Source organism: Cebidichthys violaceus, unplaced genomic scaffold, assembly GCF_023349555.1.
Source record: "Cebidichthys violaceus isolate CVI_PGR_0920_01 unplaced genomic scaffold, fCebVio1.0.p SCAF_19, whole genome shotgun sequence".
NCBI classification, from domain to species: Eukaryota; Metazoa; Chordata; class Actinopteri; order Perciformes; family Stichaeidae; genus Cebidichthys; species Cebidichthys violaceus.
Window position 1 is genome coordinate 7,042,805 of NW_027176361.1, and position 17,780 is coordinate 7,060,584.

A 17,780-nucleotide genomic window follows, 5' to 3' on the forward strand; every position below is an offset into this window, starting at 1 on the left:
AGGATTTCATTTTGTATTTGTGATTTAAAATATTGATTGCATTTTCAGCGTCAATGTCATGGATAACGTTAACTAATCGCGGCAGCCACAGCTTGTCTCTTTTAGCCACCCACTAAAAAAAGCCCAGTCTGCTGTGATTGACTCGCAAAAAAATAAATATGGTGCACCTTCACAAAGGAAGTCCTAAAGCCATGAGAGGAGATACTCAGATGGGAGCGGTATATTTTAATGAGCCTGCAAGTGACAGAGGAAAGGGAGCCAAATGAAGGGCTAGTTGAATCACATGTTTGTTCTGGCTGTCTATGCAGCCCACGAAGAACTGACAGGGTCATCTCATTTTGCAGTTTGTGGATTGGAAGGCACAGGTATGTGCACAAGCACTCAAAAAGTCTCCTTTTCATAATATGTCCCCTTTAAATGTGCGCTGAGGGAGTAAAAGCACCACTTAAATCAAACAACAGCCTTGCGAGAAGTTTACATAAAAATATCGTGTCTTCTTAAATTGCCACCTACCTGCAAGAACCACTCAACACAAGCTATGTTTGCAGAGGCATGTGGGTTTTTCTTTTATTTCCTCCACATCGAGCACTATTCTTACAACTATAAATAAAAAAAATAAAAAGAGAGGTAGCTGCCGTGCTGAGCTTCATATTAACGGGGCTTTTACAGTCTGGCACTATAATCAAATAGGTCATTTGGGATGGGATTATGGTTAATGAAAGCAAAGAATAACACATAACATTAAACAGCAATAATAACAAAGATATATGTATCCCAAAGGAATTTCATGCTGTCATTTTTATAAAAGGACACCTCATCTTCCCCCATAGGTTATAACTGTGTTGCCAACAGAATCTCTACATGTTCATAATGATGAGGACTTTTAAATGTCATCATTATTACCTCTGACCTATTATTTATTAGGGTCATTATTCCAGTAGAAGTTGGCACAGTGGAAACAGTTAATGCAGAACCAGCACTGATTGAGACAGGTCCTACCTTGCATTTCTCCATTGACAGGAGTCTTGTAGTGAGAGTGGCTGCTGTTCTGTCTTAAGGTATCATCAGTGGCGATAGCACTCCCGTCTGGGTTGGCGTAAAAGAGGAGGAGAGGCTGGAAGTGACCTTTGATACATTTGCTGACCACATCTTTCCATCTGGTGCCGATCTACAGCAAAAGACAAAAGGAAAGGTGCTCAGATTTAAGCACATTGGACATAGTTCTGCACCATTACGTGGGATAATACACAGTGAAACTAATGTTTAAAAAGACTACCTTTACTGTTTACCAATAATTGGTCTACATCCACATGCTGTCTTGGGGATCAATCAATTTGAACATATAATTATAATAATTTATGCTAAATCTACTTTCTTGTGCATAGTCTAATTTGTGAGTAAATATATCACACTGAGGCCAAATAGCCCAACCACATTAACTAAGCTGGGTAAGGTGCGTGTCTCGCCATGAAGGCACCACAAAGGCAGGCTGCAGGCTAACAGATGCTTATGTGCTCCTTAATTAAGCAAATGACGGTGGAAGGGGGGGGGATGTGATAGAAAAAGAACTAATGCAAAGCAAAACAAAGAAATGTTGCAGAGATGGATATAATAAAACAAAATAGACTGTTGATGTGAACGCTTACTGGACTGTAAAAGACTTTAAATCAACAGCCATGCTCAGAGCACCATGAGGCTGTAATGATCTTTGCACCTACTTGTCTGAATGTTGTTTTGGCTACATAAACTAAATATGTAGCTACAACACTAATCCATGCCATTACCTACAATTTCATACTGATGCAGCAACTTTAAATGGCAAACAAATTCCTGTGTCAGGTGTCTAGTTGTACTGTCAGTTACAAGAAAAGTCTTTTTCCCACCACCAGCCACTAAGAATGAGAGTCGTAGGCACAAGTACTGTAACTCACACTTCATGTATTCATCTGTATTTTATTATCATACACATTAAACAAATGTTTTACACACTGGAGAGGCAACGATCAGGCTACACTGCTGGAGTCATTTAGTGGCTGGGATTTGGTGAGTCACAAAAATGTTAGCAAGTTTCGACCCAGGTACGGACTTGGCAGGCGCTGACCACCGTAGCTCCTCCATCTCAGTCGGAGATGGGGGGGGGGTCTGCACACACAGCACAAGCTACTGATGGATTGACACAGAGCCAGCCAGCCGCTGCACCACAGTGCCCGAGAAAATAGTGAGGATGTGAAACAAAAGAATTCACAGCCTCTCTAAACTGTGTACACACACACACACACACACACACACACACACACACACACACACACACACACACAAAACCTGTTATTCACGGACAGACAGCATACACATGTACACCATGCACCTCAGCATTCTCAATGACACCTCAACTTTAACCAGTGATGGGATCCATAAAATAATCTTTACTGGTTATGCTTCACTTCACTACTGCAGTACTTTGTAATGACAGAGTTGGGGAACTGCAGTAGAAATGGGTGGGGGGGGTTAGCTGGCTCTTCAGTGCCATAAAGGCTCAGCAACCCAGAGGCTCATGAAGGGCAATCGATGTGGCCCTTATTGGGCGATAAAGAGATAGGAGACTGAACATTGCTACTCGTTGCTGCTGCTTGTAAAGTAAGACCATGTTCCATCAACTCAGAAGAGCACATGTCCATGAATACATTTCTGTGGTCCATTTGTAGACCAATGAGAGAAGATTTTGATGCAAGATGCAACATAACGAGCCTAATGACTAACTCTTAAATTCACTGTAGACTCCGATACAAAAACATGAAAATAAAGCTTTTCATGTGTTGAAATAGCTTATATTAATTATGTTGTTGTGTATTACCAATTATTTTTTACAATTAACTAACATCTTTTTCCAAGTCTGTGTAATTGGAATTTCAAATCCACATCACACACACCCACAATTTCCCAAAGCACAAGGTGGTGTCTTACAAACTGCTTGTATTGTCTGACTCACAGTCTAAAATTTAAAAAAACCCAAATCTATTATATAAAACAAAGAGCTTAAGTTAAGCAAACTGACAAATAATTCAAGCACTAGGGCGCACCGTCTCACCTCTTTCACCGTGGCATCATCAAAGAAGACCCATTTGGAGGACTTGGTGTGAAAGGCAAAGGCACAGTAGTGACGGCTGGAGTAGCAGATCATCCCCACTAGCAGCAGCTCTCCCTTTTTGGCATGCTCGTCTGTCACCCTGTAGAAGAGCTGTGTCCAAAAACACACACATTAGAGTATATATATATATATATATATATATATGCGCAACAATTAATCATCGGCATCAACATTATAGTAAGTGGGTAGGCAAGTGAGGAATGTTGGTAGCTAGTTCTCCATCACTAACTCCATCTGTTTATAGATTAAGGTCTGAGGGAATGAACCGGCATTGATTTTACGATCAGTACGAATAAGTGCTGGTTTAAATCAGCGCCCTCATAGAGCTTGATATCTAGACTAATTCTACAGTGGTCCACAGTTTTCTTTTTAATTGCCTGAATACCAACATAGAGTGGTCATTTCTTAAATCATTTCTTGATAAATAGTGTGAAAAATATCAGCAAGATAAAAAAAAATAATGAAAAACTAAAGCGTTCTGCATTTAGCAGACACGTGGAATAAGTGTTGGTTTCTTGTTTCTCCTGCCCATGTTTCCAGCACAGCCAGTTCTCTGTCTCCCTCTCACTCTCTCAAACAATGGATTTCAAAGCAAACGATGGGGGTGGAGGGCTCACGTTAACACCCAATAAAGTTGTGTGAAACGCTCCTTAATGAATTAAGGCCTTTGTGGCACACTAGCGGGAGGGGGCGGGGGGGTTCTGACAGATTCTTCTGTTGGTGTGCTTTGGAAACGGAGCAAGACGGAGCTGTCAAATAAACGGGTTGAATACTTCAATGAAGAAGTTATGCAACACGTAATGGGCATTGTAACTTATCTGAACTTCACTTATTGATGTTTAATGCTTGTGAAGTTCACCCAACACAGTGCACTACTGAGAAATATTTAATAAGTTGTGTGCCAATTTCTTACATACATATTTCATGTGAATACTGCACACAACCGTACCATATTCATGTGTGTGAAGATGTGCTTTTAGGGACAGACAAGGAGTTACATGTGCACATTTGTGCATACTTATGCTCAACAATGCGTAACTATAAATACTGCAACAAAAGCGGTCTGAACACATGTTTTATCCCCGTCTCAATGACGTCTATTCAGCCCATGTGTTCCCTCAGACAGGCATGCGCAAACACGCTTAGGACAACACAGAAATGAGGGGAGGGGCTTTCTGACAAGCTGACCCAAGGCCAGCAGGGGCTTTTTGATCAGTGGCGCTGGCCAACTGGGCATTGGGTGTTGACTGCTTACGCAACAGCGACGACTTACAGAGAAATAAATCCCCACTTTATTTCCCACATATGTTCTATTGCACAAAAATAAACTGACCCTAAAACTGAAAGAAAAAAAAACTGAAATAGCAGCTGTGTGAGTGAACACATTTCTGATGCAAACTGAAGCATGTCTGCAGAGTTATTTTATATCCTGTTGAATTAATTAATTCATCTGAAAATGTCAGTGAGATGAAATGGTCTAGCTGTACGTCAATATTCATGCTGGAATTCCCGAAAATATTTTAGAGAAGTTAAAAAAACAAAAAACAAAGTGTAAAATGTACATAATATGTTGGTGAAAGGAAACTCACTGCAGAAAGACTGAGATGAGGCCCCAGCGAGCGGATAACATCTTCTGTGAGGTCTGACTGGTCAGAGTCCCAGACGAAGCCGATGGTAACTATCTCTGGGGAGTTCATGAGGACCCGCCTGATCCTAATCTTCTGGCCACAGTTGCTCTGAGGAAGAAGGACAAAGACATATAAAACAAAAAGGCTAGTTTTACCCAAAAGCAAATTCACCCAATTACCAAGTAAAGATATCTCAAACTAAATACTTGAGAATCACTACATTCCCACAGAATGATGAAGGGATGACAGGTTTCAGCAGGACACAGATGCATAAACAACAATGCTCTTTTTAAAACACTTTGCCACTTACTGGACAGTTACGAAGGTCCCCTATCGTACTTGCTGCTTGTAACAGATCCCCGAATGACTCGTCTCTGCGCTGAAGCGTCTGTTGACTGAAAAAGATGAGACGCATTGTCAGCAGAAGCATGGGAACGAACAAGCGAGGAAGAGGAAGGCAGACAGAGACAAATGAAGATTAAGGCATGTGGAGAGGAGCTGTGTGTGTGTGGAACGTCAGCAAAAGAAAAGTTATGGCCTTGTGAAAATGTGCAGAGAGCTCCATGAAAACAGAATGGGGCCGGACAGATGCCGATGGGGAAGCAAAGAAAGTTTCATATCGCCTGTGCCTTACCAGAGTGCGGTGGTGGAGACATAATGCACCAGCTCTGTGAACGGCAGTGGGTCGGAGGATGCCCCACAGCTACGGCACACGGACTGCAGAGGGGAGGGAGTCGGAGACCAAGGCGGAGATACAAAAAAAAAAAAAAAGGATGTGATTTCAGCACACATTTCTGCCGTCAGTGACTAATTATCAAGTCAGCATGTCATTTTCCAAAAAAAGATCAGAAATAGTCACAGTGAGGAAAAATTAAACAAACAAAAAAAAAACTAATTTATATAAACTGTGGCAAGAGATTATGACTCATCTTGCTGCTTTCCTTGTGATCAGTTATAAACTGTGGGCTTTGTAGTGTCCAACTGAAATGAATTAATATAAGTTATCAATCTCCCTCTGACCAAAGCAATCCTCATTTAGGCTTGGTAATATTTGCCTGATTGGGTGCTCTGAAGTCTAGGTGGAACAAAATCCACAGACTGCCCCTAGGGGATTTAGTCCAAAGGCGTATTATCGGTTTGATTTAGAGATAGAACTGGTCTGGGACAGGGACACAGTCAGTGATGAGCATATCACAGCCATGGGGAAGGGTGGTGTTGTGTTGGGATTTTTTGGTACACCATCTGTGTTTTATCTGGTGGTGGTGGTGCTGCTAGTGCTGCTGCTGCTGCTGCTGCTGCACTGTGGAATCTGACCAGAAACCCCTTCCATATTCCTCTGGGTCGACCCAGTATCAAACCATGACGGATTGGATTCCTACTGTCTCAGACAGTGATTCATGTACCTGTCTCTCTCTCTGTGTGTGTGTGTGTGTGTGTGTGTGTGTGTGTGTGTGTGTGTGTGTGTGTGTGTGTGTGTGTGTGTGTGTGTGTGTGCTGATTAATCCTAACATTGGCCAGCATGTTACGCTTGTCCACACATTACTGTTGAGGCTGTGAAAACAAACACCGTTTGAACTAAAAAAAAAAAAAGATAAAAAAGGATAAAGTATAATTAAGATTTTTTTTTTCACGAATTTGATATGTCAAAGTAAAAGAACATAATAGTTCCTCTGCTTTTTAACACCATACTGACCTGCTCATAAAGTGTCATAGCAAACTTCTGATGCGTGATGCAAGACTTTGAAGTGCAGGCATCCGTCTCCTCAGGCACAATGTGCAGGTGGATCCTCTCCAGTATGTTCTCCTGTGACACAATGAAAGGTACATCAAGTACGGGACAAACTATTTACAACACTGTCGTAGTAAAACCACCTCTTTACAAGCAACACATGCCATTTTTTTTTTTTTTTTTCCAACAATGCAGGTATTTCCGAGAGCAAAACTGCACTGCAGTGGGACACATCGTTACATATCAATAGTTCAAATGTAGTCATTTTGTAAACCTGACAGCAGAAGGAAGACATTTAAACAGCAAGTTATCCTGCAATTCAGCTCCCACCTGTTTCAATGGAGTGCTTGTGAGTTTATAAAATATTAAGGCTGCAAGGTAGACCTGCAAAGGTTACAGGCACAACTTCACAGCCGGTTAATCTGACACTGGCCAAGTCCTCACATAAATTGTGCACTCGCACGCTGCTGCCAATGCATTACATGGTGAATGCTCAAGGGCAAAGATCTGCGTAGAATTAAGAATTAAGATTGTCTATAAAAGATAAAAAAAGTTACTGTTGAGTTTTAGTATGGGGAGTTGGCAGGCAAAGAAACTAGAATTACCGCTCGTGGTTGTATGCCCCTGACAACCAGTCAAGTTGAAGTTTGCATCCATGTTTGTCAAAAATGTCATCATTTTATTTTGGTGGAAATGTATGTGAAATTGTCAGAATTATCGTATGAATTCTTGAGTTATGGTCAAAAACGTGCTTTGTGAGGCCACAGTGACCTCTGACCACCAAATTCTAATCTGCTCATCCTTGTTTGTGCGAGATGTAATGAAATTCCCTCCAGGCGTCTCTGAGATAACACATTCGTGAGAAGGGAGCGGACTGATAACCCGAAAATATAACACCTCTGGCCACAGCTATCACGGGCACAGAGGCATGAAAAAAAAGCACCAACGTTGCTTTCTCTGCTTCTATCTTCATTATGTGTTACATTTAACTGTAACTTCTCATTTGAGAAGCAAAGCGACACGCATGCTGTACATGTTCAAACGTGTGCAACCCAGTGTTCACTTATAGAACAGTCCTTCTGTTCACGAAACATATGCTTCTCTCTCGTTGTTTATCCAGTGCAGTGTAATTGGACTTCCTAGGTGGATAAACAATGAATGAGAGATGAAATCAAGAAACATCTGGGTATACTGTTATTTAGAGGTGATCAAAAGCGTGAGGAGAAAATAAACTAATTAAGCCGGATGAACAACAGAAAACAAGGTTAAAAAATGAAGGACAAAAAAGCTACAGCATCGGTCCTACATTTGATGTTTTAAATAAAAATAAAACAAATGTAAGAAAATTACACTGCAGTTAAGGAACAACACGTTCTGCCCAAGCAATGCTTAGTTGTGCCAAGAAGAGCAGACAGACTGGAACTGATATGTAAAAAAGATGAAGGACGCATAAAATCGACTTCAAAAAGGCACAGAAGTGATGCAACCTAATATCGTACAAAACAGAGAGGTTCAAACGCAACTCTGGCGCTTATATAACCTGTCATGATGATATTTAGCGGCAATGTGGCAGGGGTTGATGGGAGGGGAAGGGAGGGACAGAAGCTCTTTCAGTGACCTCGCCAAACAGTTTGTTGCAAGTGCGTTACCCGAACCGTGTGGCAGGGTAACACACACACACACACACACACACACACACACACACACACACACACACACACACACACACCCCCCCCTCTCCATGCACTGGTCTCCCTCCACAGGACGGACGCGTTGCCACAGGAACTTACAAAGCACTCTGCGGCATCATCCATGAAGCCCAGCTGGAAGCGGTGCTCGTCCTTAAAGGTCTCTGCCAAGGCGTGACGCAGGTTGTCAGAGGGCAGGGCGCGCTCCCGACTGTGCTGGAACTGGGAGAAAATGCCCTGAAGAGGAGAACAACAACAACAACTTGTTTGCACATGGGAGTACGAGACTTTTTTTTTGGTTTATTAAAAGCATTCGCATTACACAGTCCGGATATGTGAGCCAAACAGTTGGCACATTCGTAATGACAAACGAGAACTAAACCTTAATGAAATCTCCCATTAAAAAAATAAAATAAATAAAGCTTCTGATTGTATTCTACCTTTAATGCACAAAAGATGCAGGATTCTCCCAGACAGAAGTGTCCAGGTAGCTGCCTCAAGCTGCGTCTGAAGATATCCAGCTGCCATAGTACCTACACAAGGGAAAGAGGAGGTTACCTTGATTCTTTACACTGAACATGACATTAGAGCATTGTTTAGGTGGGAATTATCTTATGTACTAAAACTTGACACCCGTGGGTGTTTTTGTGACGCATGGCAATCAGACATCAGGACTAAGTCTCCAAGGCCATGAGGCTGAGGAGTGGGCGAGGGGAAAGAAACAAAGCCGCAGGTAATGATCCTCTTCAACCAGCTCATCGGTCGTCTCACCCTCTGAGTCACGCTCACAGAGAGTGACCTCACTGCGGGTCTGTCTGCAATAATGAACTAACTCGCCAGTAGACCAATAGTCAGAAAAAAGACAGTGACTAAGCTTCAAAATAAATAATGGTCATATTTTCAAGAGGGTGGTACGTGGTGTACAGCTCCTGGTGGAAGACTGCAATAAGTGAAAAATTATTTGAATAAGCAGGTGCCAAATTAAGAAAAAAAGTGTATGTACGTAAAGAGCACGTTGTAATACAGTTTTACCTAATATGAACATTATGCAAACTACAATTTAAAGCTAAAATATTGTTTTAATGATGTAATGCCAGTCTGGCCATCACTCTGGTAAAGATTGACTCAACAAAAGTAGAGAAACACAGGAAACTGTATTCATTCCAAAAAAGCTCAATGCTCCTAAATCCAATTAATTCATCTTTAATATGAACGAATCAAATTATAAACTGCTACATATTATGGTTCCTAACAAAGGTTGCCTACACATAATGATTTGTTTAAATAAATCTATAAAGAAGTAATACAGTAAATTAAGAGGATACAGAAACGTCCTTGATTCCTGCTCACATTTGACACACTTACTCACTGTATCAACAGGCACATAACGGATAGCTTAATTATTTCAGGACATGTTGAATTGGATCCAGACAAAAAAACAACAACTACCAAAATCAACAGGACACACCTACCTGCACAGCGCTGTTGAGGAAGCAGCTGTTCTGGCCCGGTTCGTTCAGCAGTCCTTTGGTGGGGGCCAGAGACAGCATGCTCCCCGGTTGGTACGATTTCCCCAGATTGCCCCCCGGCTTCCTGAAGAACTTGACCCATGCCATTGGATAGAGGGGTCTGCCTTTAGACAGGTGGGATAGTCAGACGACTAGGATCAGATCCCTCGGGCCCTGAAGGAGTGACTCCCCAAAAGTCTGGGGTTAAGTTATTCCACGAGCTGCAGCTGTCACACATGGGCTTCTAGTCCATTTCTGCAGCTCATGTAGAAGATCACGTAAAGGTTTATCCCCCCCCCCCAAAAAAAAGGAATAAAAAGTCAACAGAAAAAAAAGGTTATAATCCAAGTCTTTGTTTTGGGAAGCCTTTGATAATCAGCGGTCTAATGCTTATGATAAGATGTGTTTTGACTACGGAGTTACATGCCACGGTCATCCTGTAGTCTTGATGGCGCTGCACAAACAGCGTCAGAAGAGATAATTTTGCCACATGGTCCTGATGCTAGCTCAAGATGTGCAGCTGCACTCAATGGTCCCTCTCAGAGGTCCATCCATAGCAAGGACTTATCCAGGCTGCACAGGAAACACGGCTGGGCTGTGTTAGAGAGAGAGAAAACAAGATTAAATGAGACTTTAGCTGACATTATGGAGTTTATTATCATTAACGCTTTTTTATTCTAGTATGTGAGCACTATTGTTTTCTAGTATGTTCACTCTCTTCACCTTTACTAGACTGTACTAAGACTACAGTCTTCATATCGCTGCTCAATCTGGGTTAGATGTCAAAAAAGCTTACATATTAACTTTTACAAACACCCTTTGCACTGGAGGCATGTCAAAAACTAAAAAGTTGCCCCAGCTGAAGTTGCACATTAACATTCAGACAGAATCATTTCAGTTTACCAAACAGTAAATGACAACAGCCAAGAGACATTTAAAGGAAACAAAGGTAATGTTGACCTGGAGCAGGCCTTGTATGAACACGGTAGCTACAATTAGCTCACATTCATTTTCTATATGTACATGATTATTTGGAAGAATAGCTAAAAAGGAGGAGGCAACCTCCAGCATTAAAGGCCTCCTGTCACTACTGACACGTCTTCATCAGCTCTCAATATTGATCACCGATCACCACATTATCATAATTGCCATCGATTAATCTTCTGCTGAACTGCCCTGTAGATTTTCTATACAGCTGTGTTCCTATTGTGAAATAAATACGCTGCAATGTGTTTTAAAACAGTCAAGTTTGCAGTTGCAGCTCCAGATGTGAGGCCAAACGAAAACAGAAATGTGTGACCTGAGGATTTTTAAAATGCCCATACATAAAATAGTCCTCAAGTTTCTTTTGTGTCCCATTTTGTCAGTTTTCCTGGCTTTGTCATTCTTTTCTGAACTTAACTACAAAAGAGTACTGGCCTGACCTATTTAGAACATGAGAGGAGCAGCGGAGGACATTATAACAGACCATTGAAGATGCAGTTCAATTCATGAAGCCTGCACTCTGCACCTACTAAAGCAGCGCTGAGCCCAGTCGACTTTGAGAGGTTTGATGGATGAATATGTTTGTGCTGAGTGAGACAGTGGAAGCAGTGTCTAGGTTATTACAATAGTGAATGCCGCGAGAGGGACATACTACATAGCCACGGCCTGTCTGTTGTAACATGCTTATTAAGGCTTTTATGGGATATTCTTTCATGTCATGCTAAATTATACAAAGTTCGTTGTGTGTCTTTATGGAAAACTGAAGTTGCGTCAAAGCAAATGTACTTTCAGCAACAAGAAAGAAGCAACAATGAGCAAGGGTTCCTTGTGTGACCCATGGTGATTCAGCCTCTTTTAGACACCTAAAAAAAAAAAAAATAACCTTACAGAATGAACCTCAAACATTTTGTTATTCAGTGTGAGGACAAAAACAAATACTGCCCTACTTTGCACAAACAATGAAACTTCCCTCTTGCGACAGCCTCCAGAAGCACATAAAGTTTCAGCCAAAACCAGTTGGGCAACATTTCCATCCTGATATTTCAGGAATCCACAATGAACGATGATGTTGCAACAATGTTACCTTTCAGTAAGTCAATGAGGCAATCTGAAGTTTAGTACTTGTGCGTATAGTACATGATTGAACTAAACATGCTAAGGTTTTTGTCTCGGTCCTTTGTGTCTGGACTCCATAGCAATCGGCATTCCAAAGCAATCACTTAAGCTCACAGTTGCTTAAGAGCTGGATTAGTTTCAGGCCCACCTTTACTAATGACATCACATGCCCAAACATGTTGCCACTGTTTGTATGTTTCATCATGAGACATCTCCAGGCACATACAGAACATCCACGAAATAAAAAACTGTATTTCTTCAACCCATTATTTTCATATTCTAACTCTTGTCCTGGAGAGATTGAGCTCTTAAAGAGATAGTAACACCTCTGCAATAATTAGATTATATATAATTATAATTACATATAATTATTGCACTTTATCAATTATTACTATCACTTTAAGAGCACAGTGGCTCCAGGACGTCACAATTCAACAATTCCCACAAACGGGTACAAACAGCCAACATAACCGTGTGGCATCGCTTCCATATGAGTTTGTCAGCAAGCAAAGGCGATGCCACACATCAACATGTCCACATTAATCAAGGTCTACTTGATGGCATGGGAAATTAAGCCAAAGCATGTACTGTGGCACTGCTGACAACAGCAAGAGTAAACACAGGCCCTGCCTTTCTGGTCCTAGAAATATTATTGCATCATGGTGTTCCACTTCAAACTGACCTCGCTCATGTTAAACTATCTTTTAGTCTGAGCAGAATTGCCACTTGCTGACTACAATTCAATGACATAATTTTCTCTTGAAAAGATTATGCTCCGATACCTGAGAGCAAAGAGAATCATTGTTTATGTTTGCACTCACTTGACAATAACAAACTTTCACTTGCTATTTCATTTCCCTTTTTGGTAAGATGAGACCGTTGCCGAGGAGAACTTGGTAACATTTCTGCCACATCTGTTTTTTCCGCAAGAAATTAGAAATACATTCCGGGCTTATCAGATTAAGCATGACACTTCATCTGACAACATCATGTGACCGGCACCATGTAGTTTTTGCACTGCAGGACTGGCGCACATTTATAGACATGGACTGGCTGAGCTACAATCCGGAGAGGTTAAAGAGGCACACACTGAGCAGGTATGCAGATGGAAAGTGAAGCGCTGGAAATACCGATGCACATTGTCTGAACAGCCGGCTATGCCAATATGAAGCCGATTTTCCTGGATTTCATATGCTGCGGTTTTATAATTTTTCATTAAAAGACCTATTCTCAAACATTTTAAACAGATCCCTCATAACTGACTTCAACTGAATGCAGCCATGTGATATATTGGCCTCCTTGTTTATAAACCTGAGCGGAGAAAATGACTCAGCTGGTCACAATATTGTCCAACAGCCAGGTTTGTGTCATTACCCAATGCAAGCCAAGACATCTGTTGACACCCTTCAAGTCTTAGCTGTGAATGAAACTATTTTCTTCAGGCTGATTTCCTTACTTTCCTCACAAGTTTGTCCAATTTTTTTTCTTCTTCATATAACCCTGTGGGTTTATCTTCACATGATAGTCAGCTCTTTGTTCAACACTGATCTGTTAAATGACATTAATAAACCAAACATTTTGTAATTCCTGGGTAACAAATGGCCCAGATACGCCTGGGTTTTCAATTCAGCTATGAGCTCAAACACATGAAAGAAGTGGGGTTCAATCATTTACAACACTGTAAGATCAAGAGCATCGTGGAGGAGATATAAAATCATTTGATGTCATGACTGCAGCAAAAAGTTAAATTCAAGGAGGTAAATTATACAAAAGCAAAGCACCATACTTAGAAATAGCAGAAAAAAGGACAAGCATCAAGTGCTCCAACTCATTTTCATTGTGTAGACGTTCATCCTTTTACTAAAATAACCAGATAACCCCTGCACAGAGGGAATACTTGTATACTCTTTTCACCTGGTCTATAAAACAACCATTGTACATTTACACAGATACAGATTCTCTTAGAAGATAGATCGTTGGTTGGTGGGGAGCAGTTTCTTGCTAAAAAAAGAAGAAGAAAGAAGTAATTCCTCAGCAGCACCAGAACAGGAAGTCCAGTCTTCCTTTATAAACAAAAGCTTGCTCAGACTTGTCAGGCAAGGACCAGGATTGACTTTGTCCTTGTCATAGGGACGATGCTAAGGCTAGCACCTTGTAGCAATCAGCCAAAGAGCGTGCTGTACATCAGCACCTTTGGCGAGCCAAGGGAGTCCGTAAGAGGCAGGCATGTTTGGTGTGAAGGCATAGGGAGTCACTGCTATAATCTATCTATTAGTGATCTGTTGATGGATTGCCTCATTAAGAATGATTCAATTGATCTCCTTCACATGGTAATGAAAAGAGTCCCAGATGAATCAATCTGTGGTCAATCGAGTCACACTAATTCAATGTGTGTAAGATGTGAAAATGGATACACATGGAGCACAAAGAGACAATGTATATGAAGAGGCCTTTGTTGGAACAATTCAGCTTCCAGGTTCGCTTCCTATTACCCAGAAGAATGCCGACAATTCTCTCTACATCAGTTCTTCCAAACGCTACAAATGCATTTCTTTAATAGGTCATACATAGCCTTTAAATAAATGTGTAACACTCCTTTTCCTTAATAAAACACAACTTGCCCCACTGCACGGTACAACACTCAGCCTCTCTATAACTCCTGAGACACTAAGATAAATTGTGCGCCCTCCCTTTTTCTCAATGCAGATCAATATATCTTTCCGTCAAGCTGGTGAATTATCCTCCTGCATGACAACTGAGAGCGCTCCCCCGTGTTACTCCTCAACTCTGACTCACTGTTGATGAATGGCTTTCCTTACTGGAGATCACGTTCAACAGTAACTTCGGCTCCCATGGTAGCACGGCATTGTGCATCCTTTCATCCTCTAGTTTTAGGAAAATTAAATTAGAGATTAATATATTATAATATGTTATATTAAATTGACAAGAAACTTGTAAATAATAAAATTGTACCGTCAGACAGATCATTGTGGAGCTTGGTTGAGTCATAAATTGTGACCTATGAAAGTTGTCAAATGAAGAATCTATATATTGCTGTCTAATTCACACCTACGCTTGAGAGGGCCACACAGACACTTGTGTATGTAAACTGCTGGCTGATAATATGATGACATGGTTTCTAAAATTAAACTATAGCGCTGCTAGAGCAACAAACAAACAAACAATGTTTTAAGATAGAGACTTTAATGTCAAACTAATTCTATGAACAACCATTTCTTTAACGGATCATTTGTGGGGCATTAGTTACATCTGAAAATTACCTGGGAAGTGTTACGCCTGGGAACTCTGTGAAAAAGCAAGGAGGTATCCAAATGAATGGAATAAAAACTGCTGGACAACGTAACAGATTGTGTTGTATTTGGGATTATAAACTGCTGCACTGCTCCTATTGCTACATGAACTTGTTATAAAATATACTTATCTTAGTTAGTTATCCTACTAAATTTAAAATCATTCATTGTTACAACTTGACAATTAACATGTGGCCATTTTCCATGTTAAATTCGACAGAGTGAAAAAAAAAATTATAGATATTTTGGATGCGGTCTGACTTATATGGGAAACACAGGAACAAAGTCACATTGTTATAGAGAAGTCTCACAGATGACCTGTGTTTTCCTTCGAAAGTGGTGAACTAAGTGTCTGACAAACTTGTTTTCTTCTTCACATCCTCTCCACTGTCGACACAATGTTCTAATTTTCTATGATTTAATGCTTTCAGGCTTTCCACAGTTCTTCTGTCAGTCTGGGGTTTTTTTTTAATTAAAAGTTGGGTCTGGGCAAACACACAGGCATCTGAAAATATACAAGGCACAAGTAGTCCCTGCATGTACCGAGAAAAAGCAATAAAACACGACCCCTGCCTGCCGAAACACTAGAAACGGTGAGACTGGACTGTAACATTCCCTACGGACTGCAGACATGGTGTGAGCCTTCAGGCAACAATGCAGCGGTCGTTTCCTGTGTGGGCTTCCTGCTCAAAGGCTTGCCGCTTTCCAGCACACGGTGACCGCATTCAACCCTGTGAAACTGAACAGGTCAACCACACCACGCTGAGTCACCCATGATTACAGAGGGAAAAGGAGGAACACAAAAAGCACAGGTTCCAGGATCCCATACTGCAAGGAATCTGATTGAAAAATAGCATCCTCCTCTCCACTTTTACAATTGCTTCCTTAATGCCCCCCACACACAGACACTTGCCAATAAGTATCATGATAAGTAACAACTTTTCATCTTCAAAAGGAATATTATATCTCTACCTATCTATTAATAAATTACTGCAACTAAATGTAAAGATGCAAACCCCTGAGTCAAGTGTGTATGGCTTCATCGAAAGCAGATCCACACATGGTAAATTGAGCCATAAATACCTAATAAAAAGCACACTCACTCCAAGAACTCTTGCTCCACGCGCTCGCAAACAAAGTAGCGACAGAAGGTTTTGCGTCATGTCAAAACTGGTTCTTCAGCATGCCTCCTCACTGACTTCACCACCTGAAGGAAATGTTCCACAGCCCTCAACATACAGGATGAGCGTGCATGATGTCTACAGGGCTGATGATCTCACTGCTTCATCACCACTGTGCTCATGGGACTGATGTGTGCTGCGTGGGGGTCTTCTCCAGATGTGTGCACTTATATTAGGTGCATAGGACGAGAGTCAGCAAAGGAGGCTCTCCTCTGAACTTCTGAATGTTTTGTCCGAATAATACAAAATAAATTAAAAAAGGGTGTGCAAGAATTACGCAATGTGAAACCTCTCAGTCCACAACCAAAACACGCCGAGAGACTTGGCAGTTCAGTTTACACTGTGCTTGTTTATCCTGAAGTGACACAACACCTTCAAACATAGAGGGAAGCTGACATTTAAATACACAGTAAATACACATTTGAACAGACTAAGGAAAATACAAAGTGAACACGAGATGAGCAGTCACTTAAGCCTCGTTTGCGTTGCTCTAGATACATATTTTAAATATTTAATGATAAACCGGACACGTAGCTAACTAGCTGTCCACAACAATGAGACTACGGACGACTTTTTAAAAAAGAAAATGTAATATATGGTCCGACTGTAAATCGAAATGAACCATAAAAATGACTGAACACGTCTTCTGGTGTTTTATACATTTACGCACCACACTGTATTACTTAATACCTGTGCTAACTAAAGCTACCTGGCCAACTGGAAGCAGAGCTAATGCTAGGCCTACCTGGTTTCCGACTTACCTGAGTTCCAGGTGAAACTACATTTCCGCCCCGCGTACTGCAGCCAAAACACACACAAAAAAACAGCAAAAGTTTGAAGAACTGTCTCAAACTCAAATAAAGAGCTACTCACCTCGGAGCGAAAATAAATAACCAGAAGTGCGGTAATATCCTCCAGTGAGAGCAAGAGTTGAAGTATTTTCGTTGAGTTTCGGGGAGAGGAGGGAGGGAATGAGGAGCCGAAGGAGTCGCTGGTTCAAATGTAACGTTACTTCAAGGCAGTGACGGACGCTGGAAACTAAACCGCCACCAACGAAAGTATTGCGTCCACGCCGCTTGAAACTTCTAGCGTTTCTAGTATTTATTTTCTCTTATAAAAATCCCACTTAGGACACAGCAGCCGTCTCGGTCCACTTGCGATATATTCCTCAGAGGCGTGCGGCTCTGCTGCAGTTCGCTGATGCGCGGCGGTAGTGAGCAATGGTCGCTCGGTCGACTTCGGCACCTGAAATACTGGATTAGAGATGTTTTCAGCGCTGAGATGTCAAACCCCGCCTCTTCAACAGTGTATTTACTGCAGTCTGCCATGCTACTGTACACCACTGCCACAGCTACACACACACACACACGCGCACCAACACTTGCAGAGCGGCAACACTGCTGGCAGACACGATAATGTTTCTTTATGGTGCAGGGGTTTAGAGTTAGATCACAACATTGCGTAGTTTTACTTTACAACGGCAACACTGC

General features: G+C 41.4%; 1 protein-coding gene across 2 annotated transcripts in view; it reads right to left on the reverse strand.

Annotated features, from left to right (window-relative positions):
* The window catches only part of LOC137874611 (inactive ubiquitin carboxyl-terminal hydrolase 53-like), a 30,344-nt gene extending 12,823 nt beyond the window's left edge, over nucleotides 1-17,521 (reverse strand). For both annotated transcript variants that reach the window (XM_068713427.1, XM_068713426.1), the window contains exons 1-10: nucleotides 17,164-17,521; nucleotides 9,663-10,293; nucleotides 8,631-8,723; nucleotides 8,293-8,427; nucleotides 6,467-6,577; nucleotides 5,408-5,490; nucleotides 5,084-5,168; nucleotides 4,735-4,881; nucleotides 3,086-3,235; nucleotides 1,000-1,168 (exon numbers count right to left, since the gene is read on the reverse strand). In XM_068713427.1, the coding sequence (XP_068569528.1) occupies nucleotides 1,000-1,168; nucleotides 3,086-3,235; nucleotides 4,735-4,881; nucleotides 5,084-5,168; nucleotides 5,408-5,490; nucleotides 6,467-6,577; nucleotides 8,293-8,427; nucleotides 8,631-8,723; nucleotides 9,663-9,806 (1,117 nt within the window). In that variant the 5' untranslated portion in view covers nucleotides 9,807-10,293; nucleotides 17,164-17,521. The remainder of the gene's footprint in view (nucleotides 1-999; nucleotides 1,169-3,085; nucleotides 3,236-4,734; nucleotides 4,882-5,083; nucleotides 5,169-5,407; nucleotides 5,491-6,466; nucleotides 6,578-8,292; nucleotides 8,428-8,630; nucleotides 8,724-9,662; nucleotides 10,294-17,163) is intronic.
* Nucleotides 17,522-17,780: the final 259 nt, after the last annotated feature.